This window comes from Corvus kubaryi, unplaced genomic scaffold (genome assembly GCF_017639235.1).
Source record: "Corvus kubaryi isolate FWS band 111438036 unplaced genomic scaffold, C.kubaryi_AGA036_p1.0 split1-131, whole genome shotgun sequence".
NCBI lineage: Eukaryota > Metazoa > Chordata > Aves > Passeriformes > Corvidae > Corvus > Corvus kubaryi.
Window position 1 is genome coordinate 6,346,191 of NW_024582073.1, and position 27,114 is coordinate 6,373,304.

The 27,114-nt window shown below is 40.2% G+C and overlaps 1 protein-coding gene across 10 annotated transcripts in view; it reads right to left on the bottom strand.

Annotated features, from left to right (window-relative positions):
• Positions 1–27,042, bottom strand: part of GABRB1 (gamma-aminobutyric acid type A receptor subunit beta1) — a 128,087-nt gene extending 101,045 nt beyond the window's left edge. For 5 of the 10 annotated variants that reach the window (XR_006020467.1, XR_006020468.1, XR_006020469.1 and 2 more), the window contains exons 1-3: positions 26,893–27,033; positions 26,712–26,803; positions 26,569–26,636 (exon numbers count right to left, since the gene is read on the bottom strand). Coding sequence is in view for 5 of the 10 variants with exons in the window: in XM_042052963.1 (XP_041908897.1) it covers positions 26,569–26,636; positions 26,712–26,803; positions 26,893–26,972 (240 nt within the window). In the remaining 5 variants the exon portion in view is untranslated. Of the gene's footprint in view, positions 1–26,568; positions 26,637–26,711; positions 26,804–26,892 lie in introns of those variants that run through there. The other 5 variants (XM_042052971.1, XM_042052970.1, XM_042052968.1 and 2 more) reach the window with 3 other exon arrangements.
• Between the last annotated feature and the right edge of the window lie 72 nt (positions 27,043–27,114).

Genomic DNA, 27,114 nt, shown 5'->3' on the forward strand with positions numbered 1-27,114 from the left:
AATAAACAACATCATTCATTTCCAGGAGGCTTTAATTGCTTTATACTCTTATGTAACTGGGACCACTGACTGTGTGGGTGGGTGTGTGTTTAAATGCACATCAGTGTGTTTCTGTCATGCCATTTCCAGATGGTAAATATGGAACTGGAGAGTATCTCCAAACAGAGCTTTGTTATAGCCACTCACTCTGCTTCATACTGGGAATGGAGAAAAATGTCTAATAACATTTACGACTGATTCAATTACCCTGGCTTATTGACATATTTTATTGTTGATTCTTGATTTAATTTTTCCCCCTGCTCACTATCTCACCTAAATTGTCCCCCTCATTTAATAAATATTTTTTCTCTTTATTTGAAGTGTCATTTCACTTAACAGAAGAAGAATTTTTCACCACACCTTTGACAGACACTTTATGCATCTTAAAATGACAATGAATTGATCGATAACTTGTTGGGCAGACATTTCTTTCTCTTATGACAGTAAAAATGAGCTTAGATTATGATTTGGACCAGATTCCTAACACCTATGGGGCTGTGCTCTGACCTGAAAATTTCTACCTTGGTGGAACACAAACAAGGCTTACAGTGAGCAGATTAGTTTATACATTTTAGGCCTTCATAATTTCTCTTCAATAATCTGAAAAGGTTTTTTCAGGTTGTCATAGGTTAGCAAGCATAGTCTTGGAAGTGATGTTCTTCTTACAGCTTTCTCTATGACCTGACAGAACCTATCAGCTGGCCAGTTTGAATATGGATAATTCTTTATGCCACTTGAAGTTGTGACCGCCTCTGTGATTCACACTTAAGAATAGACAAACTGCCCCCCACAGCTCTCTCTTCTTTCCAGTGCTGGGACAGGTGGCTGCAGGCCCCGTGTGGGGGCCAGCGGGCCCGGCCAGGCCCTGCTTGGGCCAGGCCGGGCCGGGCCACGCCACGGCCATCCTGGAGCCGATGGACCTGTTCCAGCCATGGAACCCCCCCCCACTGCCTTGCCGTGGGCAGCCGGAGCGGCTCGGCTCTCCCCCCTCTCCACTGCGATAAGCCACATTCCAGCTGCAAGGCCGAGGTGAGATTAATGCTTTTCTTGCTGTGAAGAGCTGAAAACCTGAGGGAAGAGAAAGAGGAGATGCTTAAAGCTGAAATTCTGTTGTGAAGCTATGATATATCAGAGTATCCCGTTGTAATTTCATGAAGATATGGGGTGTGGAGTGTTCAACTTGTACTTGTGAGCAAAAGCACCTGCCCTGAGATAGGCAGATGCTGACGCAGCTGTAATTTCATGAGAAGTTTGAACAGGGAGAGATGGAAGCGATGAGGACTTTTGCTCCAAATGGGAAAGGAGAAAACCTCAGTTCCTAGAGATGCTCCCAGAGATAGTCCTAAAGATGAAGATGAGGAAGACCCTTTGCTCCCAGGGAAGGAGAAGGGCTTCTGTTCTTAGAGATGAAATGCTCCCAGAGATGGGTGACGAGAACTTTTGTTTCTGGATGGCTCAACCTTAAAATTGTACCCCAAAAACCTTCAAGAGTGGACCCCCGAAAGCAGTTGTGGGAAAAGCTGCAAGTCAGGGGAAGGGACTCCCATCGCGAGCAGAGAGACTCTTCTTCCTAAATGGACTGAAAAAGGTATTTGGAAGTGGGCGGCTGGCTCATTGTGATAATGTTTTCATAGCATGAGCAAGAGAGACTCCTCTTCCTAAATGGACTAAACAAGGTTATCATGGCAGTGGTAAACAGACTGAACATCTCAAGGGTTGTCTTTTTACATTGTCAGTGGGAGGAGGGAGGAAGGTGGGGGGAGGAGAAGAGTTCTGAAGGTGTGGTATGATTTTTTTTTCTTCTTTTAGGTCTGTTAATAAACTTCTTTATATTCTTTCAAGTTTGGTGCCTGCTTTGCATTTCTCCTAATTCTTATCTCACAGAGGATAAACAGTAATGAGTCGTTTGGACCAAACCACTACACTAAATTGGTGTTTCCACCTGGTTAAAACCCAACCTGCTACAAGGTAGCAGAAAAAATGAGAGAACTGATGTAAAAAATAAAGCTATTTTTAAATCATTAACACCTGCAGCAAATTCTCTATTCGAATCCAAGCCTAACCCTCTAGATAGATGCTGCCTTCCTGGAATTGCAGATGGAAGGATCGGTTCAGGCTCTAGGTTCTTCCGCAAATTTCTCTTTTGGAAACTGAAGTAACTCTGCTAGGATGAATCTGAGAGTGTTCTTGTTCCCTCACAGTTAACCGTTACACTAGCCAGAAACAGTGAGTGAGAAGACCTGGGGTTAGAGGATACGCTATATGGAAATTCAAGTGTAGGAAACTTAAGCTTATTTGATATGCAAGTGCTCCTTGTTCCTTACGGATTCAGCGCAGTGAAATCACGTCTTACAAACTGCGGAGGACATGTGCAATGATAGCAAACAGATTCTCCTTGTGGCAAAGCATGCTGTGTCAGGATCTGCAGTCTTCTGTTGTGAAAAGTACACGGAAGATGCAGCATGAGCTGGTTAGTATCCACCCATATACTCAGTGGGTTGCAGGTTTCGTATCAGTACAAACACAAATAAATTTACTGCCTTGAGGATAAGATAAAATAACTCACTAATTCAGACAAAATTCAGTTTCACAGCCACAAGCGTGTGGCTCTGTCAGGCAGCATCTACCTGCGTGGGTTGAAAGCAAAGGCTGAACAAGCTTCCTTTTCTGACACTTGTGTCTGTTTGTGTATTCAGTTACATCTAAAGCAGCTGCTTTCCCTGCCAGTGCTGGGCTCATGTACCCACACTGTGCCCTGCTGTCTAGAGGAATGTGAAGAGAAGGTTGCCAACTGCCTCTCCCTCCTACCAAAGCAGCTTTAGCTGTGGAGCCTTTCCCTTCAGTGGCAACACGGGCAAGCACAGCAGAACCAGGGGTGCATTGAAAGAGGAAACTGCATTCAGGGATGCTTGGGGAGAGGGCACTCGAATCAGTTGTTTTGGGAAGAGGGCCTGAACCTGGAGCAGAGTTGGGGTCACTGCTGCGAGAACTACAGGATTTCCCTCCTGTGCTTACCCTTACAAATTTCCTGTGTCCAGCAGTTGATTAGTTTAGGTAAACACTTATTTTGCTTGAGCCTTTGCCATCACTAACCACAGCTCTCAGAGCTCTGTTTTAACCTGTTCTGTCTGGGAACCACAAGCCAATAAGGAATAACTGTTATGTTCCCATATATTGCACCAGCTGGGAATCATTTTGTGATGCAGTGGAACTACTGACTTCCTGCCTTCCACTCTTTTTTAGCACGTGCAGTCACAAAGGAGCAGGATGCTGCATGTGCTCTGGTCTGCACTTCCCAGTACAACCACTCATGCAGAGCTGTCGAGTGTATTTCAGTTACAATTACACATACCATGTATTTTGATGATGAATTTGCTACAAGACCAGAGAAAGGTAACAAATTATTTATGACTAGACAGATTCCTGTTTATAACCCTTATGGCTACTGCTGTATTGCTGCTAGATTTTAATACCTTTGAGAAGGGACTTCATATTAAGAAATTTGTCATCTGAAAAATAAAGCCTGTCTGCACATTTGGTACAGAGGGACTTCAAATATCCAGATTATCTTCTAAGCAGGCTTCTTTTATCTTTCTAGGGGGGGTTTTACTTCACTGTAAAAAATACTGAGAAATATACTGTTTCTCTTAATAAAAATTATCTTTATGATTTAGAGATAATTTGTTATTCTTACCTCTGCTGAAAATGTGGTCATGCAAATGTGTACTGAAAATTTGTAATACAGGTTCTTGCATAGAACTACATAGATTTCTAGACAGGGGAAGAAGCCCCCCTTGACAGGGGAGTATGTCCAGTCCTTATTCCCTGCCAAGGCAATGAAAAGAACATTTTAATTGTGAGTTTTCATACATTCCTATTTTGTAAGTTTACTGCTTAACTCCTGGGGAAAGAGAATTCTCACCAGAACTGCACATGCGAACATTTTAATCTAGTATTAGTGTGGTTTTAATATTAGGCATTTATGGAGGCAGGGCAGGACCTCAGATACATTACACCTCATGTCTTCTTGCTTCAAAACATGCAACTACTTCTACAGGAGCAACTTAGCACTGCACCAGGGTAACTTTGTTCAGATCATTCCTCAAGGAGGCATGGAATCAGTTACTCTAGAACACAGAAACTGTGTTTCGCACAACTGCTCAAGCCCAAAGGGAGCCAAGTGAAAAGACAACAGTGCTGTACCTTTCTCCTCTGGGAAGAACATCTGGTTTGCATGGCCACACCATGAGCATTCAGTTAGGAAGACAACTTCTGTCTGGCTAAGTTAGGCTGAGTGAGCTGACCCTATGCTTTAATTTTGTGCATGTGAGTCTTTTGCTTCAATTCTTGGTACAGGCAACCTAAACCGCTTCTGACCCATGTCTGTACTGAAAGAGAAATGATACAGCTGTATTTCTGGATGCCAAGGTCAGATTAATAATCCCTGCTGAGTCTGGACTAATTATTTTGGGCACAGTGCTGCAAGACTGGCTTCCCTGCTTTCAGACTAAAACCAGTATCTTCATTTTGCCCTGCACGATGTGAAAATACAAGCCTGGAAAGGGATTAGCTTGATGATCATCTTGTACTCCATCACAGGGTGACCCATCACTGTCCTGGACACCTCACATTCTCCAGGTATGCTGCAGAGTCGTTAATTCAAGGTGCCACTATAGGAGAAAGTTTCACGAAGGATGTCTGGACTTCAGATGGCTCTCTTGAAAGCTGTTTATTGCATAGGCGAAGTTACAGCATTTCAGGGAGTGGGTATCCAGAGCCAGCCCTACAGCTGCCAGCTCCAGCTGTAGGCATACCTGAAGCCCCTTTCTGATCAAGTTACAAAGCATTTTATACTTTTCTTTGCAGAGTATCTTAACACATAACAACCAATAAGCACCATACACAATACCTTTACATTTGCCTATAGCCTATCATAGCTACTACCATCACCGTATTATAGTCATTATTATCCAATCACAAGAGTAAGCAAGTTACAATTTAAGCTTACAGTGGAAAATTCTTAGACCTTTCTTCTTGCTACATCAACATTTCTTGTTTGCCTGCGATATCTCTCTTTTTGGTAAAGACATGTTTTCTATTGCCTTACGCTCTTCTTGAGACTCATTTACTTGGTGAAAAACATGTCTTTGTTTGTAGTCACATACCTTTGTCCTGCTCCTAAAAATCTCCTTCCAACTCATCTCCAACCTTCACCTTCTCAGTTACTCAGCGATCACTGTTTCAGCAAAACATCCTTTATTCTATATCAAAACTTGCTTTCATTTCTACCTCATCCCCAGCTTCTACATTCACAGACCTTTCTGCCAAGCCTACATACCTTACCAAACTTTCATCCTCCCCAACATGCCACCCCACCTACTGAATTGCACCACTACAGGCCTGACACAAAGTGCTGCTATTGAGATTTGTGCTCATGAAACAAAGAGTGGAAAGAGCAGGGAACAATGCTCTAAATTTAGTCTGTTTAGAATACCACACCACTGAGTATTCCCATCTATTTTCAAAGCTGCAATAAAGTGGCATGGCAATACTAGTAAATGTCATTAGTTCTTTGAATTAAAAGAATTACTTCCAGCCAACAATAATAGATTAGAGCAATTCTCGTCTACTACATTAGTCATTCTTGGCAGTGTGAACATAATGAATCTGAGGAGTTTACAATACAACCATCGAACTAAAACTTGGAATATAAATTCTCAGCCTCTAATCACTTCCTTTTTTGTCTCTCTTTAGTCAAGGCAGTATTATTTTTTTTTTCAGTCAGAGAGTCATAAAGTTTCTGTTTGAAGTTTTTATTGGTTTTCAAAAATGTAGTTGATTGGTTAATGTGATTTTTTTTTTAATAATCCTTCTTTTTTCAACACAGGTAATTTTTAAGCTTTAAGAAATTTACCTGAAACCACTTTTTTTTCAATTAATAGACTATAAATTTTCATTACCCAAATATATTGTCATACCGTCTTAACTGGGCTACGAATATTAAAGTACTGCCCTTGTTCTATTTTATTTAGAAACCTTTTCAGGAAAAGAGTATCTCAAGCATAGCAAGTGTGTTCTTTTTTCTCCCTAGTGTTTAGTTCATAGCTGTATTGATAAAAGCAGCATCATAAAATAGCATCAGCATTATCTAAGCCTTTGACATGCTACAGAAGCCAGTATTTTGTTACTATAGTTCTTAACCTTGACAATGATTTCTCCGTCATTGGTACAACCTCCTGGTATAATATAAGTGGAGTTATTCTTGATTTATGTTGGAGAATTAAGTCCTGCTGAGGCTGTTACCACTAGAATGGGATTGGGAATTTGATTACAGCTCTTTCTATTTCTGAACTGGTCTTTGCTGTTCCTACTCTTTGTCTGGACTACAGTCCAAACACTGAATGAGTGACAGAGCTAAATCTGAAGAGATTTAGAGACTTCAAACAGGTTGAAAAAACAGTGTGCTTTGATTCTTCAAATATTTGTGCTAAATTTTGAATTATTTTTGAACAGTCATACTGAATAGAGAGAAGAGAGCAACTCCTACTTGCTCCGAAGAGATGCTGGTTAGACAGTGAGCGAATACTCTCTGACACGGTTTAACAAATTACTTCAAATGCTCTCTGACACCTTTAACAAATTACTTCAATACCTTTAAAAGGCACCTTTTAATAATCGCATCTTTGGTTATCAAAGGTATTGAAAGATGCTGATGGCTCTAATGTAGAAAAGCGTGCCAAAAGACTTGATCTATGTCACAGGTTATGAGAAGATCTGTACAGATATTGAGTAATACCATTTGTGCTTTTTACCCAATGGCAGATTTACAGACAGCTAGAAAATTCCTCAGATTTGAACACAAAGGAAACACTGAACTTAATGGCTGCACTCTGGAATGATTACTGACAGACAATATCCTGCACAGCAAAGGGGAACCCCCAGTCACAGAGTTTGTTTTATTTATTTATTTTCCTTTATGAGCTATTTGTGTTTGTTTGTACAATACTTCGCCTTGCTGGCAATCTCCAAAGGAACGCCCCTGAAAAACTGAAGTGTTAAATGTTCCTTCTGTTTCTTCTTCACAACTAACCTTCCAATACTACTGTAATGGAGAAGCAGAGTTTTTTGCAAGCTGAACAAAACGAGTGGATGAACCTACTATTTGACCAAGAACAACGTAATGGGGAAAGGAACAAAAAAAATTTACAGCAATGTAGAGACAGGGAAGCCCAGTATTCCTGAAATGTCAAAATTTACAAAAGTGATAAACAACTCTGAATCTCTTTCATGTCCTTCCCTCCAGTCTTCATCATTATACTATATTCTGTATTTTCAGATATTCTGAACCAAACAGTAGTCTACACTGGGAGAACTTCCCAGAGAAGTTCCCAGAGGAACTAAAAGTAAATGCAAGACAACCCTGTAACTAAGTGCTGTACCAAAAGATCTTGCCCTTCTCCGTCCATGTTGGCCAGCCTCCCCTTGGTTTAATTCAGGAAGGATTTTTACTTGATATTGCTTCCAGTTGTTTTCATTCCAGAATGGATGAATAATGGAAAAGAAAATAAAAAAACAGTTGTCTCTCTGCAGCCCAGCATAGAAACAAATTATATCACTGATTTGACAAACATGTCAGACACACTCAGTGAAAACAAAATTGCTTTTTTTCTTGCTGTTCTATAATCAGTTTACAGATTACAGAAATTTATAGAAAAGACAAAACAGTTAAAGACTTGGGAGACACCATAAAACTCCCCCCCCCCCTTTTTTTTTTCTAACATGTGCAAGTCCAGTAGATATAGTTAGTTTAACTCTCAGGCTTATAATCAACAGGACAGAAGAAAATTTTTATGGAAAATGCATTTTTGTAGGCACTTTCTCTCATAAAATAATCCTCTTAACCACTTTTTTTCTCCCAGCTGTTTCAGCAAAAATTAATTCTCAAGTGATTAGGAGCTTGAATTACGAGCATTCAAAGAAACTCCTCCATGATCTGAAAATGCTGAAAGCAAATCAGTCACCTAAGAAAACATAAAAATACAGATGCAGAAATATACCATAGAGAGAAATAAATCCTTCTTTGTGACTCTAATTCTTATGCTGTGAAATTAATTTAGGTAATTCTTATTTTAAAATGAAATCAGAATTATCATAAAATATCATCCAGTATTTTAGTAATAAATCTGATGGATGTTGCTATAACTGGTCATGTTGAAAAGCTCAGACCTTCCGCAGAAGAAAATAATATCGCTACATAAAACAGAACAGCAACTCTACGGCTGATTTAGGAACTGAATCAGGCCATCTAGAATCACAGCCAAGGAACAGCTTTCCTTTCTAGCCCTGGTTGAGGGAAGAACACCACTGCCTTTTACATGATCCCTAACAACTTTATATATGATGTCCTTGATTACTGTCCTGTGCAGTTTCTTGTTACCAGGAAACATTTCTCTGCCTGACTCATAATTTTGACTAAATAAATGTTTAAATAACTGTGGCCAGGCATTCATACCACTTTTGGAAGTTACTTTTTTTTCAAATATCTTATTTTTAAAGGTTGTTTTGCTTGGAGAGTGCAATATACATATAGTTCTCCTGCTGCTGGTCAACTATTGTATTCCAACAGATGCAAGTACTTGTAATGGAAAGCAAGGGAAAGATTAATGGGTTTTGAAGTATTTTTTGCAACAGATTTTTGTACACTGACAATTCGTTAGCAGCAAATGCCAAGTGAAGAGGACTCCAAAGGTTCCTACAGGAAAACCAATAATACCCATATGAAAACATGGGTAACAGAAAGAAACAATGGCTGCCACAGGTATAGGAAGAATGGTTTATAAAATCTTCAGGATAAAATTTGGATTTCTGCACTGGACTGTGTTTTCATTTACTGTTTTGTTCACCAAGGGAATTAGATATTTTCCATGGAACACTCTAAAGGGAGACAGAAACTGAGTCATAGTATTTTGATTATATAGAAACTGAATCACAGTATTTTGATTACATTTTAAAAATTTTGTATCTGTGTGTAGAAACAGTAGGAAAGCTAAATTTCACAACACTGCTTAATATCATGCTCAGTTGTTGATACTGTCTGGTTTACAAAACACTTTCTGGAGCAAGGAGGCTACAGAGTAGAGCCAGGAATTTGTTTCAGTTCCAAATATAATAACATCTGTTCACAATCATGGTAGAGCACTACAGGATTGATTGTCATCTTTGTGAAGATTTCTGTGAATTTTGCTTTTGCTCGGTCTATTTAGCAGTGAGGAGTAAAGAGACGCTTTAGATTATTCCATTCCATTTTCCAGTGTTAATGCCAAGTCCCTAGCATAACCTAGGCCTTTTGTGGACCTTTATGTTAATGATAATCACTAAATAAATAAAGGAATTTAGGAAGCATTTTTCAAGACAGTGTTTTCCCCACCGTACTTCTGCCCAAATCCTCCTACTCAAATCCCTAGTTATGCAGCTACCTGTACAAACACCTCTAGCACTGGTTATTGAAACACCAGTTCTGGTTTTTTGTCATTTGAGCTACAGCAAGGAATGAGGACAAGAGATGGGAGCCATGGGACAGCAGAATGCGGAGAGCTCTCTTTTAAAGGGAAATTTTCTTGGCCAGCTTTTCCCATCCAGCTAAATACAGACAGCAAAACATTTCAGAAAATAAAATTAAATTTAAAAAATTAAATTAAAAAAATAAAGTTAAATTACATTTTGTATTTCTCTTTAGATTATATTATGCTTGCAGATATCTAGATAGGAAAGATTTAATCTGTTAACAGAGACGGACAAAAAACCAATTGTTTTGTATTTAATTTTTAACATGTAGTCTCTTCTGAGAGATTTTATTGCTCAGAAACCGTATTTTACTTTAATGAAAAATGTAATTATTTAAAAAATTTAAAAAAAAATTTGATTGTACTATGATAAATACAATACACCATCTAGTATTTGTATTTCAGTCTGGCATGCTCTAGGTACATCATTATCATATAATTACATGTTTTCTGCTGATCCTTTCTGAAATGCATTTCGCTCATCCTCTGATACACTTTTATCACTTGACTCTGTGAACTCAACTTGTCAATAAGACTGTTTGGGCATATCACGACTACAAAGAAACTGAGAAATTGCCCGTGTCTGCTATCAAGGTATTATATCACTCCCTGCTAAGGTGAGAAACATATTCTTGCCTGATGCTTATAATCCACTTCAGGGAAACACACTGCCCACCCTCACCAAACTCAGAAACATGCTGGAAAGACAATGGTTTTGGTTTCTTTCTAAGCACTGTTCTTGACCTGGGTCTAAGGTATGCCTTGCTGTCTGGACTGAAGGCACACACACTATTTGCTTTTCTTGCTTCCAGTGCCATTTTAAAATGTCAGTGTTCTCCCTGGAACCAGTTAAAGCATGGAATGCCATCTGAACAACTCTGAAAGTGCAGGCTAATTTCAGCAAGTCCATAAGTAAACTCCAGCTGGGTATCTTCCTAGAAGATACCAGAAGTCCCCCTTCACATCTGCCATGCAGATATTCTGTTTGCTCACCTTCATGACAATGAATCAGACACCCTGTGAACTTTCAGCTTGACTGCCCTGTTGTGCATATCTTATGTGTCAGATGACACTGAATATGAAAAAAAAGCATTTGGTGATAGCCTACTGCTGCATATTCAGTGGAAAAGCCAACCCTTAGAAAATGAGCTGGATTGTTGACTCTAAAAAAATGTGTTTACTTATCTTATTGCACCATATTTTCACTCAGCCTTGCATGAAAATTCATTCTTGGCACTGACATGGAAAGCAATATAGAAGTTGCCCATCTACTAGGATTCATAGTGTGGAAAATATACTCTCTCCAGGAATTTGATTGTTTCAGGTCTGTAATAATGCCCAGGCTGAGTGGTCAAAGCCTTTTATCTACATCCTTATCTCAAAGATGTTGGTTCCAAACTTACTTCAGTCAAGAGTACTTAGGAACTCTTTGAGAAATAATCTATGCCAGCAAAGTATCTTGAACCTGCTTACTCCCAGCTCTTTTCACAAACAAATTAATATATATCATTTTCCAGGATGACAACCAGGAAGTTGAGCAAATGCAGGAAGTCAGATATTAAAATAAACAGGATGCAGGTACATTCAGGTAAGATTGCTTAGTTGTAAGAACAGGCATGAAAACAGAATTAATAAAATACTATTGATAGTATAAAAAACCAGTAGAGGTGTGCTGTAAGGAACAAAAACTACAGGAAAATTAGGAGATTTGGGAATAATACACGGCATTGAAATTACTTTCCATCCAACATCTGAAAGATGCTTTGTTCTGGAATGCATACATATGCAGAAGTTGGCTTTTGAAAATACAGTTTGTCTGCTTGTCCTCTTTCTTTCATCTGAATATGATTCATTCACTTCAGACTAGTTACTGCCAACTTACAATAGTGTTGGTGAGCAAGGGTTCTGATCCAACATCAATGTGTAGTGAAAAGTGTGTCTCCGAAATGGACTACTCCTATGATGTGTAACGGCTTTACACATCAGTTAAGTTTTCTCAGTGATGTCTGAAAATACACCTAGGAAGCAGGAACATAGTGAAGCATGCACCTGCAGCCTACCCAAGGCAGATCCTTACACAGGCTGGTACTTGCAATGGCGTATGATGTGCCGTTTTATTAACTTGAAAGTAAGTAAAATGGCCATTGATTTTAAAGGTACTGTATCAGAGAAAAACTTGAGGAAAAAAAAAGCACTGTGGAATGTAAAACCAAGGAGACAAAATGACTCCTTTCCTTTCATGAAAGGAGCAGATACTGGGATACGTGATACAAAAGTAATCAAATGAATGGATGAGAAATAATGTCTTGGAGTCTAGGGGAACCCCCTGACTGAGATAGGGAAGGACTGCTCAACTGTGTTCTGATTTTAGCTTCTGGAGTCTTTCAGACTGGCTTGGAGTAAGAACAGTAAATACACAGTGAAGGGCAGGATTCTCCTCACTCAGTGGATGGAGTAGGTAAGATAACTTCCCTCATTTCACAATTAACACTCTTAACAAATGTATCAGGTTTTGACATGGATCTAAATATCTTGTCATTTTTAGGTCCTGTTATTCATTCAGTATCTTTAAGCAGCTATAACACTCAGTTATTGGGACTTCTTGTCAAGTGCATGAAAATTTCCAGTTGGCACACACCAGCCACATTACCTTATACCGCCTTTGATTGGTCTTTCTCAGAGAGACATGGCCAAAAGAATGAGTCCAAGAAGCAATTTTATGCACCAAACCACACTAATATCCATACAGTTTTTAGATGTCTTTAAATTACTTGTGCAACTGGTTTGGTAATGTGGTAATGCTTGAATCATGAGACTAAGAACTGCTGAGCAAAAAAAGTGCTCCTTCCTTTGAATTTAAGGAGTAACATATTATGAAGGAGGGGAAAAAAAAAATCTTTGTCAATGTCTTCATACTGCCTAACTTTAGCCCCCTAACCTTGAAGAAATACCAGCACAGACTTTGTATGATAGGATTAATAGAGAGAGAGATTAGGATACTTCAAACAAATTGTTTAGAGGAGGGAGGAAAACTTTCCTCTTTGTCACTTCAAGCAACCTGCATTACCCCTCTGGTGAACAGACTGATAACGACTGAAGATATTTGGCACTACTGCACTCAATTCTCATTACAGCATATCAGTAGCAGTGCTTTGTAATTGAAGTAACTGACCTCCTCATCTACCCAGGAACTGAGTATCCACCTTCTTGTACCCCTCAGGGATGGCTGACTTTAAATGTGTTCCTCCCAGCGTAAGACACGACTTACCAAGAGGCCAAAGGGCTGAAACTGCAATGCAGGGTTGCTACAGAGAGAGTTTTTGTCCAAGGGCGCATTGGGCCTGGCACTGACAGAACACCCAGTGAAGTAAGTGTCCACTCTAGTAACAAGAATGGCAGGCTTGGGAAGACCATTTTCATTTATCAGCCACACACTTTGCATGAGGGCTATTGTTTGTTAGGGTGCACTAAAACTCTTCCACAAACACCTAAAGAAAAATATATTTCCCACAGAGGGGAATTTCTGCTTATGCTAACTACCCTGGTAAGAGTGTGAACTGAAAAGCAGATTTGTGCCAGTCTTTATTGTTTCTCCTCCCCACACGCCAGCCTTGCAGTATCTTGCAAAAGACAGTATGATCACAAAGGGATAAAAGTGAAAATCTGCCACCTCTTTAATGATTAGCAAAGCTTTCTGCTTTTTCATGTTGTTATCATGTTCCAAAAACTGGGAGAATACTGTTCTGAAATTCAGTAAGGTTAAATAGCCTTACTAACAGAAAAATCATGCAAGTTGCTTACCTGTTCTGTTAATCACAAGAAACAGGCATTTAGTGGCATCAAACACTAAACAGAAAGAAAGAGAAAGCTTCATATTTTGATGTCTGATTCTTCTGACAAGTGACTATCATTACTGTCTTCTGTGAAACCACCTGCCAACAATATATTCTTAAATATTAGAGTGAATATGTAAGCTAAATAAATAATGAATACATGAAGATTTCCCAAGCCAGAATCGTATGTGCTTTGAAAGCTAATGCTGACAAAGTAGGCGTGATGCTGTGTGGTATTCAGAAACTTCTCTTTATTCTTACATTCACACTACGTTCATCTGGAAACCTACCATATTGGGCAAAGTCTACTGTGATGACTGAAGCTAAATTCACAGTTGCCTCTTGATATATCACAATATGTCATTCAGCAATACCACTGAGGAAAATGTAATTACTATGCAACATTTTGTGCTTTCTTGGGATTTCTCACTAGGTAAGTAAGAAATAAATTCCTGCCAGGACTGCAGGAGTATTCTTGCAGAGATGTAGGAACAGACCAGCTGGGTCATAACCCACGATGCTGTGTTGAAATTACAGGTCACGGGATATATTCTTTTTTAGCTGCAGGCTGTAAGCCTTTTCTTTCCACCTGAGTGTGCAGAAACTTGCTCACTGTCCAAATGAACGCTCATGCAATGCATTTAATTCCCGTAATACCCTTGTAAGGTAGAAATCTTAACAGAGAAGCAACTGAGGGCCAGAGAAATTGAAACAAACCAACCAGTCAAAAAAATCCATGTAAGGACAGAAATTTACACTTTGGTTCCACTTAACATCTCTCCCCTGAGACTCTTTCCTTCCATAAAGCAAACACCATATAACCCCTGTAGGCACTGATCTCCTGCTGAACACAAGAGTGAAATCTAAGACACTCCAGGCCTCCAAAACACTTTATGAGCATGACCCAGACACCTGAATCACTGCCTTTTCCTTTGGAAAAAGTACCTCCACTCACAGCTTTGTTCTGCCACTACAATGACTGTTGTGGAAGGAGGAAGGAAGGCATTAACACCCACAGGAGGAAGAGGCGTTAACATCCACACACTTCCCCAGTTTCAGTACAAAATTCAAAGCTCCTACTCTGGATCTATTTTTGATTTATTTTAAAGTCAAATATACAAATAAAATCAAAGGAAATTGATTGCTACCTACAAAGAACAGAAGAGAGTCCCACTTGTGACTTTTAAAACGTGCATGCCATTCTGATAATGTGGTTGTGGGTGTGAGTAAGAAAAAAGATGATGCATAGGTAGATGTTCATATTCATTTTGTTTCCAGTGGAGCTGGCTCAGCTCCAGTGGAAACAAAGAAGACTGAGGTCTCAGATTACTGTCAGAAAGACTGACAGCTTCTTATAAGAACGTTTAAATTATACCATCACAGAATGGTTATGGCTGGAAGGGACAAGATCATCTAGTTCCAACCCCCCTGCTATGGACAGGGACAGCTTTCACTAGACCAGGTTTCTCACAGCTACATCCAACCCGGCATCAAATGCTTCCAGGGATGGGGCATCCACAACTTCTCTGGGCAACCTGTACCAGGGCCTCACCACCCTCACAGTAAGAAATCTCTTCCTAATATCTAATCTAAACCTACTCTCTTTTTGTTTAAAGCCATTAATCATTGTCCTGTCACTACATGCCCTTGTAAAAAGTCCTCCTCCATCTTTCTTGTAGGCTGCTTTAGGGACTGCAAGGCTGCAATTAGGTCACCCTGGAGTCTTCTCCTGGGGTCGAACAAACCCAATTCTCTCACCCTTTCCTCACAAGAGAGCTGCTCCTTCCCTCTCATCATCTTGGTGTCCTCTTCTGGACTTGCTCCAGCAGGTCCATGTCCTTCCCGTGCTGGGACCCCAGAGGTGGATGCAGGGTTCCAGGTGGGGTCTCACCAGAGCAGAGCAGAGGGGCAGAATCCCCTCCCTGGCCCTGCTGCCCACGGTGCTCTGGATGCAGCCCAGGACACGTTTGGCTTTCTGGGCTGTGAGTGCACATGGCTGGGTCATGTCCAGCCTCTCACTCACCGGCACCCCTAAGTCCTCCTTGGCAGGGCTGCTTTGGATCTGTTCATCCCCCAGCCTGTGTTAATACTGGGGGTTGCTCCAACCTCTAATTTAAACACTAGGCTAAGATGCATGAATATAGCAGCAGAAAATTGTAAAAAAGCTGCAAGGAAAACCAAGCTGTCTGCAAGCCAAGACTCTGCAATGACAGAGAATATATTCCTGTAAGGGTAACAGACTTCTTCTTTTTCTCACTTGCTCATTTTAATTCTTTTTTGCATTTTGCTTCTCAGAGGCATCATCATAAAAATTAAGCATTTAAAAAAGTTTTTTCTTGATGTCTGTGTGTATTCAGAACAGTTTATTTTGTCTTGAATTTACAAATGTTACAGGCAGAATTTTTCCAAGAAAATGCAGTTACTGCAGGAAAGTATAATCATCTTGAATAAGGTTGGTTTGATTCATTACTGATGCATCTTCATTGATTTCAGAGGAACCTAATCAAAGAACAAGGTGAGCCAAGCACTTCAATGCTCCACATACTCCAGAGGAGGCCTTTGGAGCTGATATTCAGTGGAAGAACAGCTAATAAAGGGGAAGAATCTTTTCTCCTACCAAGATGTCAAATATATTTTTCTTCCGTAGAATTTCTACAAAAGATGACTCAAGTATTTAAACCAAAGTGTATTAGTTCAAAATTGTGTTTGGCTTACTGTTGCATAAAGTTTGTCCAGCTTCTTGCTCCAGAGTTCCTGGATATTGCAATGTGTTGTAATGATCACTTCTGTTTACTGGAAGTCACATGGAATACTGACTTCCCATTTTTTTTGGCTAAAAATTGCAAAATTATCCATACTAATGAATTTAATAGATTTGTAATGTTTTAAGTACAGAGCTCCATATTTTTTAATTCCTTTCCATAAGACTGTGCTGAATTCTTCATTACTGTAATCACTTGGATGAGAAAAAACCAGCACAACAATTGCTTTATTTCAAGTTCCTTCTAGCCCCACAAACATCCTTGGGAAAAGAAACCAAATATGTAATTCATAAAAAATGTTGACTGCACTGTAAAAGGTTATATATAGTACTATAAAAAATAATCTAAACCACGGTATTGCTGTTTCAAATCTGTTGAAAAGAATTAGCCATCTGTCCTGACAGCAGCTTGACCCGATGGGCCCTGCAGAGCAGCAGTGAGATCAGCGGGGTCCTGCTGAGCCAGCAGTCCTGTCCTGCCGAGTCAGGCCCTGACGCTATTCCCTGGCACAACAGGTTGTCCCCAGCAGCGCCTCTTCCACTTACTTGTTCTCTATGATCTGGAGCACCACTGTTGCCTGGATTTCCAAACAGAAGCTGTGCAAAAGTCACTGAAACCATCAGGTTCCACAATAAACCCAGGTAATAAGCTTGCCTGAGTAATAGGTCAGAATCATCTGCCTATTATTATTTAACTTATTTTTTTTTCAAGTGTTTGTTTCCAATAAGATAGTGGCTTAACAGCTACCCTGCTGTGGGAGGAGGGCGGGAATAAGCATGACTTTTACTTCAAGAGAAGAAGTGACTTGTAAACAAATTGGGGGGGAAAAAAAAAGGAAGTTACTTTTCTCTTTCCTTCTGGGAAAGGAAACCTACTTTTAAACTGGACACCTTAATGAGCAGTGTTCCTGGATGGACCTTTGTTTTGTGTTACCTTCTGAGAGAAGAAGGCAGTTCAGGAGATGAGCTCTCATTTTAAATGCTTCTGGCTTCTGCAGATGTGAAATGAAAACACCTGAGGGCACTGAGAGCACTGCTGGCTGTTCTGCTACTCTTTGCCAGTGCTGCACTCACTCCTAATAATGAGTTGAAGAATTAATATTAATACCCTTTAAAAAGTAATTCTCAGGATATATTTAATGTCTGTTCTTTGACTAACTGGAGTGCTTACAGCTGCTTTGAAGACACTAAAAGATGATAAATTCAAATCCATTGTGTTTCCTAGTGGACAGTATAACAATATTGTACACACGTCACACTGCAAAATGTCCAGAGACCAAGGGTGACAGTGCAGTATCACATCATTCATGAGAATACTTTTGACTCCTCTTGTGTCTCCTCTTACCTATTCCTCTTCTAAGGGGTTAGAGCAGTATTACTTTAAAAACATCCCTGTTCCAGTGAGAAATTGAGGAGATCAAACCCAGAGAACTACACTGGTCGGACATGGGCCGTATCTCCCTATTTTGTCTCTGGCAGTGGTATTTCCCTGGTGTGATCTAAAAGGCAGAACTGTGAAAACTGCATTTAGAATTACAGGGTTCTGGGAAGGGAAAAAGGAAAGATTCACGTTATGGTAAATTTTCAGCACTGTAGGGATGAAATGGCCATTGGGATAAGACACTCCCAAAACAGGAAGAATTTTTAGCTTCATATTTGGAATTGGTTCACTGAATTGATCCAACGTAGAAATTTCCAAAGATCAACTTTCCCTGATAGACCATGTCACATTGGTGAGAAGAGTCAAGACAATGGCTGTAAGTGGTTAGTACTTCGTTATGTTTTGTCATTATATTTTCCTGATATGTGCTACTCCTTCTCATCATCTGCTCTGTACTTAACTCTGAGTTTCTACTAGGAATAACTAAAAAGAAAGAATGTATTATCTGGAATGTAAATAATCTTTAATGTATCAAAAATTCACACCCTTAGTGTGCTTCTGAAAAAGAAACTCATTTCTCTTGACAGTGGGAACTGAAAAGATCTATATTCAGAATTCATTTCCAATTGACACCAAAATGACAGTGTATTTGCTTCCTATTAGTTTAGGAATACATGGAGCATTGAACAAGTTGTGAAGACTGTCGAGCATTACAGATTTCACTCCCAGCATGTAACTGATGTTCTGAAACTTTTTTCCCCCCCAGTTGGTCCTGGTGCAGTAGCTAAAACAAACTCAGAATTTACAGGTGGATGTCAATCTCATGCTTTGTTCCCTCCATAGGAAACCAGTGACAAAGCTGCACTGCCTGTGAAATGCACTAATACAAATGAAGCCTCCGAACCTCCTCCATTTCTCTCCTTGACCAGTGGTATTATTTTGATCAGTTACTGGCTTACAAATAAACCACTGGTTAAAGAAAGGATAAATCATAATGGAAGAACACAGGATAGGAGGGTATCATTCCAGGCTTCGTTATTCTCTCATGCTGTTGAAGAGCAACAACACAGAAAATTGGAAATAAATAAAGGTTTACAAATTATATAAACTGGAGAGCTGAACTGCTCCTGCAAGCTGCTGAGTAAACTGCTGAGCTGGTGGAGCTAATATGTACTTCATTTTAGTGGTAAGAAATTTTATCTGTGAGCATATTCATTGAAAACATGGGACTATCAGCATCTAGTCCACCTGGATGGGACAGGAGTCCTTGGTGCACTGCAATAATGAGTACTTACAGAAGCTCCTGAGATACAGAAGCACGAACATATCTACCTGCCACTCATGTTACTTCAGTTACACTTAGGAGGCTCTTCAGGTTAAAAATATGCTGGGAAATTAACTGCACTCCTCTTTTAATATGATTAAGATCCTGCATAATATTTAGACACCGTTTATCTGTTTCAACAGTTTTAATTTTGCTAACTCTTCAGTTCTTTCTACAAGCAATTAAAAAAGACATGACTGAAATTCTTCCATCTCAGTCAAATGGATTGATGAGTTCTAATGGAGAACATTTATTCCAACTTTTAATTAAGTTTGGCAGTCTGAAATCATTAATCTTTGCTTTGAAACTATGTACTGTAATGTGAGCATTTAAAACCATACAAGTCAATCTTGTTATAAGGTGGATGTCTGAGTGATAATGCAGCTTTCTAGAAGCTGCCTTTGAATCTTTTAAATTACCTTTCTGTTACATCATCTTTCCTTGGTTCGTGACATGAACCATTAAGGATTTGCCCCAGCAGAGGATGCAACCAACCTCAGTGTTACACTGCTTTGGCCAAAAGCAACCTTTTAATCCTGAAAGGTTACTGTAAAAGTTGATAGGCAAGAAATCTGGTCTACATATTCCATCCCACGTAAATCTTAATACAAAGTTACTGCTTAAAGAATCAAACACACCGCATTACCTGGTGTTATTCTGCTGGATTATCCAGTGACTCTTACGACCAATTTCCTTGTGAACATATTTGCAGTAGTTTAGCCTTTGGGGTGGAAATAATTTCATTCTAATATGTTTTTTGGAGCACTACCACAGTTACAGGCATTTTTTAACATGAGAGAATTCTACAAGGATGATAGTGCATACCTTGAGATCCTGGGTTCTCTTTCTAGAAGAAAATAAGGAGTCTCAAAGAGCATTAAAGTATAAAATCTTCAGGTAGCCATCTTGGACGTTTTCACCACCTGCCAGAAGACCTTATAGTTGTTTTTTCAGCCTTTACTGATGTTTTGAAGTACAGCACACTTAAGATGGATGGGAGATGAGAAACCATAGAGAATTCTCCCAAGCAGCTGCTGTTCGGAATACCGTGATCAACAAAACACATCAGCTGCGGATACTTCTAAATGAAGGCAATCTCTGGCTTTGATTTAACAGTTTCAGCTGTTGTCAGAGTACTCGGCATCCTATGAACACAAACAGGTCTTTCTGGTAACAGCTACTGAGGTTGTTGCTGTTCCTCCACTGAGGTTCCTCCATCTGACAGTACGAGTGTTCCCTCTCTTGGTTGCACAGCTTCAGCTCCAGGTCTGTATTGAGCTGCAGTTGGTAGATGATTATTATGGCCTAGAGGAGGTATGGAACTTTTCAGACAATAGAGTACAAAGTAAAGCTGATTAAAAAAAAAAAGACTAAGTTCTGCAGACATTTGAAATGTATGCTTTGAATTTCCTTATGAAGAAAAATGCTTAGTTTGGAACATTCTGATATTCTCTTTCAGAAGTCAGATGTAAAATCCAAAATCAGAAGTAAAAGGGAAATGCAGTTGTGGAAAACGCGAAAGCTTTTCATTAAGCACTTACCCTGTCCTGTGCACAAGAAGAGAAACATGAAATTTAATTTTATGGATTTCTTTTTCTTTTTTTTGAAAGAAGTTAATTTTGGGGAATGGGTCTCCTGGTGTTAATTGTTGACTATTTGGGACTGTGAATATTTCAAAAGGTTTGTACCACTGAACTGTGGGACTTGTGCACATTAACAGATCAGCTGGATGTTTCCAGCAGTCACAGCACAGCCATGTTGTTTGATGCAGGTGCACAAACAGGCAGGGCTGGGGAAATCCTTTCATCTTCCCTTCCATACAACTAAAAAGCCTATCTCTTTGCAGGCATACCCCTTATTTAGTGAAATCCTACATACCTTGAACTGGGTGCTAAAACTTCCACTACAAAAGGGCAGGGTGTCACCCCTCTAATTTCACAGGCACCACTGTGATATGATTGATTAACCGTAGATTGTGGGAGTCAGGAGAGTTGCACTTGTGGGGAACCGTGAGTTTAACATTAGACAAAAAAAATATGTATTTTCTAAAGGGCATTCATAGCTAGTTTGTTTAAGCCTTGAAATCAGAAGAGTACTGTGCCTGTCAGCCTAAAAAGAAAATCTGGACTACAGTTTATATCAGCCCTGAAGCTGGCCTCAAGTTTGTTCGACATTTGAAAAATTAAGATGCATCTGATTTCTGGATCATATGAAGCAACATTTACATTACTGCTTTACAATTTTTGCCTATTCATCACTTTTTTTGAAGGAATGCTTATTCTTGTCAAATGAAAAACAATCCAAGAAAACATCCACTAAGAGTGACACAGTCGTTTAACCTCAAGCTGCCCATTTCTACATTCATTCCATGTTTCACTCTTTATAATATAATTACTCCTGTTTGGAATAGGCAGTGATGAAATGATCTGGCCTTTATGTATTATTACTTGATTAGTTTTTCTGTATTTGCTGAAAAAAAAAAAAATCGGTTACTGAACATTCCTATTAAAGTGCTTTTGCATGTCCTCCATGCTCTTTAGGATAGTTGCCATATAACAAAAAAGTATTTCTCCTTTCTTCTTCTGCACTACAGCTAAGTAAATTTTCATTAATAACTATTAAGCTTTATGACTTTTCAGAAAAAAAAAATCAGTTTAATCTGTATGAATATCTTCAGGTAAATATATTTAGACCAAGGACCATTTATTATCATTTGTGTTGCCACACTGGCTGGGGCTAAAGGAATTTTTGACGTTTTAGTTCTATATGAACAAGACTTATGATTACAAAAAATGGGACTTGGCTGCTCTGATGCAGAGAGCCAATTTGGTTCCCCAGGATTTATTTCTGATGTCGAGATTCACAACAGCCGCCATGCTAAATTCTCAGATACTTAATCAAGACAGGAAGGAGGAATAAGATGCGTGAAACTCTGGCTATGTTAGTAAATACAGCTTAAGTCTTTCTCAATCTGCAGTACACACACATACATAATATATACATACATTTTTATGCAGTTGGCTTTTTAAATTATCAACTTTACCAAAAGGATACAAAAAGTGAGTGGTTTAAGCTAAATTAAATTCTTTCTGGGGCAAAAAGATGTTACCCAGCAGGTTGGGATGTTGACAGCATAAAAGATATACAAATTCTCAGCAAGATTTGTGGCTTATTTGGGAGATCACATAAATATAAAAGGCTTGAATACAAGTTTAGAGAAGCTAAAGAATAATACGTTCTTTCCATGTTTTCTTTAACTTCTTTTTGCTGGGACATGAAACCTTCAGTCTGCAATCACAGAAACTACATCATCAGTGTGAAATCAGTATGGTAGGTCAGGAATAGTGTTCCAAATATAAAATAGAGGTCTTTTTTCTTTTTTTCCTCTTTGGTGTCTTTTTTAACTACTCTATAAAAGGTTCTTTATCATATGCACTGTTTTTTTTAAACTTTAGGACATGTACATGACATCTTTTGCCTACTATAAAGGTTTGACCACCTTTTTTTCAGTAAGGAACACATTTTAGAGAAAATGACATCATACATCATGATTTTTTTGAGAGTCCAGCTACTCCTCTCGACTGTTTCCTAGTAGACAGAGCAATACATTATTTGTTTGTTTGCCCTGAAGCATGACACTAATTACTGCCAATCATTCTACCCATGTTTATTCTTGATATACAAGCAGCACCTTCTGCTAACCACATAAAGGCATCAGAGTAAACCAGACATCACAGCAGCTTAACAATCTAGTAATAGCATGGTTCTTAATGAACTCTATATTTATGTAAACTTCTATTATACTTAAGGAACTCTGTCATGAATGAAAGTTAGCTGAACGGTCATTAACTGAGACAAGGAGAAGGGTCACCTTGTACCTTTGTAAGGGAATGCTTGCAGTTGCTGTAGCAAGGCTGTGAAAATCAGATGGAAAACTAAACTAAAACTTATATATCACAGTATATTAGGGAGAAAGCATGGTTAGAACTGGGCAGTGCTCACTAGGATGTTTATATTCTACTTCTCCTGCTTGTTTGATGCATGACAAGCTCTTCAGTTGCAAAAATCAACATAAGACAACATCTCTGATGTCAAATGGGAGAGTCGTAAGAATAGATGCTTCAATTAATTATTCCGTAGAAGTTAATATGGCAGCTCACCACAGTATTATTGAACTACCAAGCAGCTATAAAACAATGCTATTTAATGAGCTGAGGAGATGAGGACTGAGTGCTAACAGAGAAAAACCAGAACAGAGAAAAACAAGACTGTGTAAGTCTTGGTTCATTAACTGAGTATAGTATTTCACAATAGTCTAGTAGATTAGAACAAGCCACTACGACCAGCCAAGCTGCTTGAACAGACACTTACTGGTGCTCACAGAATTCAAAATAATTCTATTGCCTATATCTGTGGCAGGGCATATCACCCCTCTCCCCACCACAGGTGGCCAGTGCAGACAGGAGAGATAACCCAGGCAGGCAAGGCCCAACAAGTATCATCTCCTGGCACCAAAAGGTCTGCCATCTTAACAGATGTGGGAAGAGATAAAACATAGGTGACCAAAAGGCCTGTTTTTACACTATAAAAGTACTACAGTTTATTACAGAGGCAGAAGTCTCCTACACACACCCTGAGAAGCCTTCTACCCAGATGCCCTGAAGGCATGCAAGACTTCTGCCCAGAGCCTGGACACAGATTCTGTGGTTACTTTCCTGGGAATTGAGGGAAAGGATTTCCATATGTACTCCATCAGGAACTGGATGGTAAGAATCACTGGATCGTAAGTTATATTATTTCCTCACTAGCTGTAAAATAAATAGGTACCTTTAATCCTGTGTGTATAATACTATTTGCCTCTTTTTGTCTTAATCCTGTGTAGTAATAGTCTGTCTTAAGTCTTATGCCTGTTAGTTTTGTGTCTATTAAATAAATAATTCATTCTATACTAGATAGAATCAGCCATTATTAAAGAACTTAAAAATGAGAGTGGGTCTTGAGGTGCTGGCCACCCCAACAATGTGACTGCCTACTGCCAGAGGCCTGGGCAAAAGGCAGGGACTTACTTAAACCCACATCATCCATTCATAACAATATTTCAACTTTTTACCCAAGAACTAGATTTACTTGGACATACAAATCAGCCTGTTGACATGGCAGACAGTCTACAGCCATGACCATATCTCAGCCAGCACACCAAAGGAGAACACCTCCTTCACTGCCTTTCTCTCTCTATACATATATATAATTTTTACTCTCATTTATACATTTATACTGGAACACAAAATTTAACTCTGTGGCCACCATGATTGGGGATATGTGTCTCCGTCACTCTGGATATAAGGCTTCATGTTCCTGTGGAAAGCCAAGAGATAAGACAACTCCCTCCAATAGAGATAGGGTGAGACTGACTGAACTCTGGGGGATCCAACCAGACCCTCTTGCCAGGAGGACTTCACATAATGAGAGTGTTGCTCTCCCGGCTACTATCCCAGTTTCCTTCAGCAACAAAACTGCCCTATAGCTGAAGGATGCTATAAATAACGATCTTCTGAAAAACATTTCTGGCTCTGAAGCCACAGAACAGTAGCTCTTTTTTTAAGAAATCTAAAAGACACAGTTTAAAAGAAGATGAATGACTTGCATATGACTGCATCAAGCATCTCAAGGCTGTGATTTCTCAGAAATAAAAAAAAAGTACTAGAACAAAATATTATTTTACTAGGTAAAAAAACCTTTTCTTAAGCCAAGATATCGACTCCCTTGTTTTTGCAATGATGGATGAAATTACTGATCATTGTCCAAAACCAGGCAGACAGTCTCTAGCAACACAGAACACTCTAGATACAGGTATGTACAGGTAGTACTTGTGATATGGGAAAGCCATCTCAAACTGATTCAGAATGTTTTGCCTTCAGGAATGGACTATGGCTACAGCTACAACTGGTTGCTTCCTTCTGCTGTGAGATGTGGCATTTTATGAAATGAAAACATTTTCTTACTTTTTGACCAGCTTTAGTCAAGCTGCCCCCCTACACACAGAGATCATTCAAAGAATCCATCTTGCATATAACTTTTCTTTCCCAGAGGCTGTGCAAGTGTTAGAATGGAGAAGAAAGTTTTGACAGGTACAGGATGCAACTAAGAAATGCTGTGAGCTGGTGCAATGCAATTAATGCCCTGTGAGATTGCCATTGGAAACTGTCACATCCACTCCCCTACAGATTAACAGTATTTCAGATGTTAAGACTTTACAAGGTAAATTCTGGACTTTTCAGAAAAGGTATTTTGGTGTTTGCTCTGTTCAGCTTTTTCCGGGTGTAATTCCATTACAGGGTAGTAGAAATAGTTTGGAATTGGAGTAGATTTGTTCTTTGACTATTTTGATAAGGTCTGTGTTCTGTTTACTCTGCCCTATCTGTGTGGTCTGTACCATGTTCCTCCCTAAAAGTACAACACAGCAACAGGAACACCAGGAGCTGAAACTTGCAAAATGTTTTTGTGTGGCATTAGCAGTCTGTAGAGCTTGGTATGCTACACACAACCTGACAAATTTTGTTTCCTCCCCACTCTACCATGCATATTCATAAGCAAATATAACAGTTACACAGAAACAGAAGCTGTGATATATATATAAAAAAAACAATGGAAAAAAACTAAGTATGAAAACAAAACAAAAAAAAAAAATCTATGAAGAGATTGTTTTAATGACTGCTATTAACTAATATACCAACAAAGAAATCCCCACTCTTGGGTAAATTACTTTGAATGGGCAAATATCACCTAGTGAAATAAACTGCTAATCAGGATGGAAATGTAAGGTTTCTAAGCTTCTTTTAACTAAAAAGGTGTTCCCCTATGTACAGAAAGCATCTTAGATTCATGCGAAATCAAACATAAGCAAGTGAGAGCAAAATGCCCATGACACTGACTAATTCAACATGATTTTGTGTAACGTTCAAACTTGCAACTGATTTATTGTTTTCTTCTGGGAAAAAGCTGTCAAATGAGGCAGGCACTGAAGAGTCACATTTTTGCTCTTTAAGCCTGCTTGTCTATTAGCATTCCTTCCTGCAGGAGAAATGAAATCAAATGCAGTATGTTTCACACCTGTAGCTACGAGACTTCTGATTTTGATAGCTGGAAACATCCTTATGTACTTATTCTACAGTGTTTTTCTCCTTCTACAAGAAAGAGAGCGTTTTCTAGAACTCCTTTTTCTCTTTACACCTTTTGCTCAAGGCTACTAGTGTGCAAAATGAACTAACTCTTTAAATAACTTAAAATGAAAACATGCACATCTGGCCATCTGCTGCTACAGCTCAAGAAACTCCAGCGTTTCCGACAGCAGCTGCTGACTACGCAAAGGGCAAACCAGAGCAAGTGAGACCCAGAACCTCAAACCTGCAGCAGGTGCTCTGACCAAGGCAGGGAGCTCTTCCTAAGTGCCACCGCAGGCATGCCAACACCATCTTAAAAACGCAAATAACTTTTCCTAGCAACTGCGACGTGCTCGGTTATTTCGTGGCGATCGCTGCGGCTCGGTACGCGCACCCCCGCGCAGCCGGGCTCCCGGCAGGTTGCAGCGCGGGCCTCGGGGCTCCGGCAGCCCCCGCACGGGCAGGGAGGCGCTGGGGCTCCACCGCCCCGGCCCGAGGGTCACTCACCATGTTTACCTCCGAGACCACGTCGATGCTGGCGATCTCTATCCGCATGCCCACATCCACGGGCGGACCTGCGGAGGGAGCGGGAGGCGGCGTTAGCGGACCTCGGGGAGCCGGGGCGCGGGTCGGGGCCGCGGGCGCCTTACCTCCGAAGTCGGGGCGGAGGCGGATGTCGTAGCCTTGGAGCAGCCTGTCCACAGTCTCCTTCACGTAGGACATGTTGCTGGGCCCGTCGGCGCTACGGGAAGAAGCACAAGCGGGTTAGGGAGGCGGCCGGGCGGTCCCGCGCCCGCCTCCCTCCCTCCGTCCGCACCCGGCGGCGCTCACCTGCGCGCCGCGCACGCCACGGCCAGCGCCAGCGGCAGCAGCAGCGCCCGCGGGCCGGTCCGCCTCGCCGCCGCCCCCATCCCGGCCGCCGCCTCACGGGGGACGAGCCGCGAACTGGAACTTGGTGCTGAGCGGCGAGGAGAAACAATTCCCGAGAGCGCACCGCCCGAGGGCCGCTGACCCTGCCGACCCCGCGGCCCCCCGCGGCCCCCCCGCGCAGGT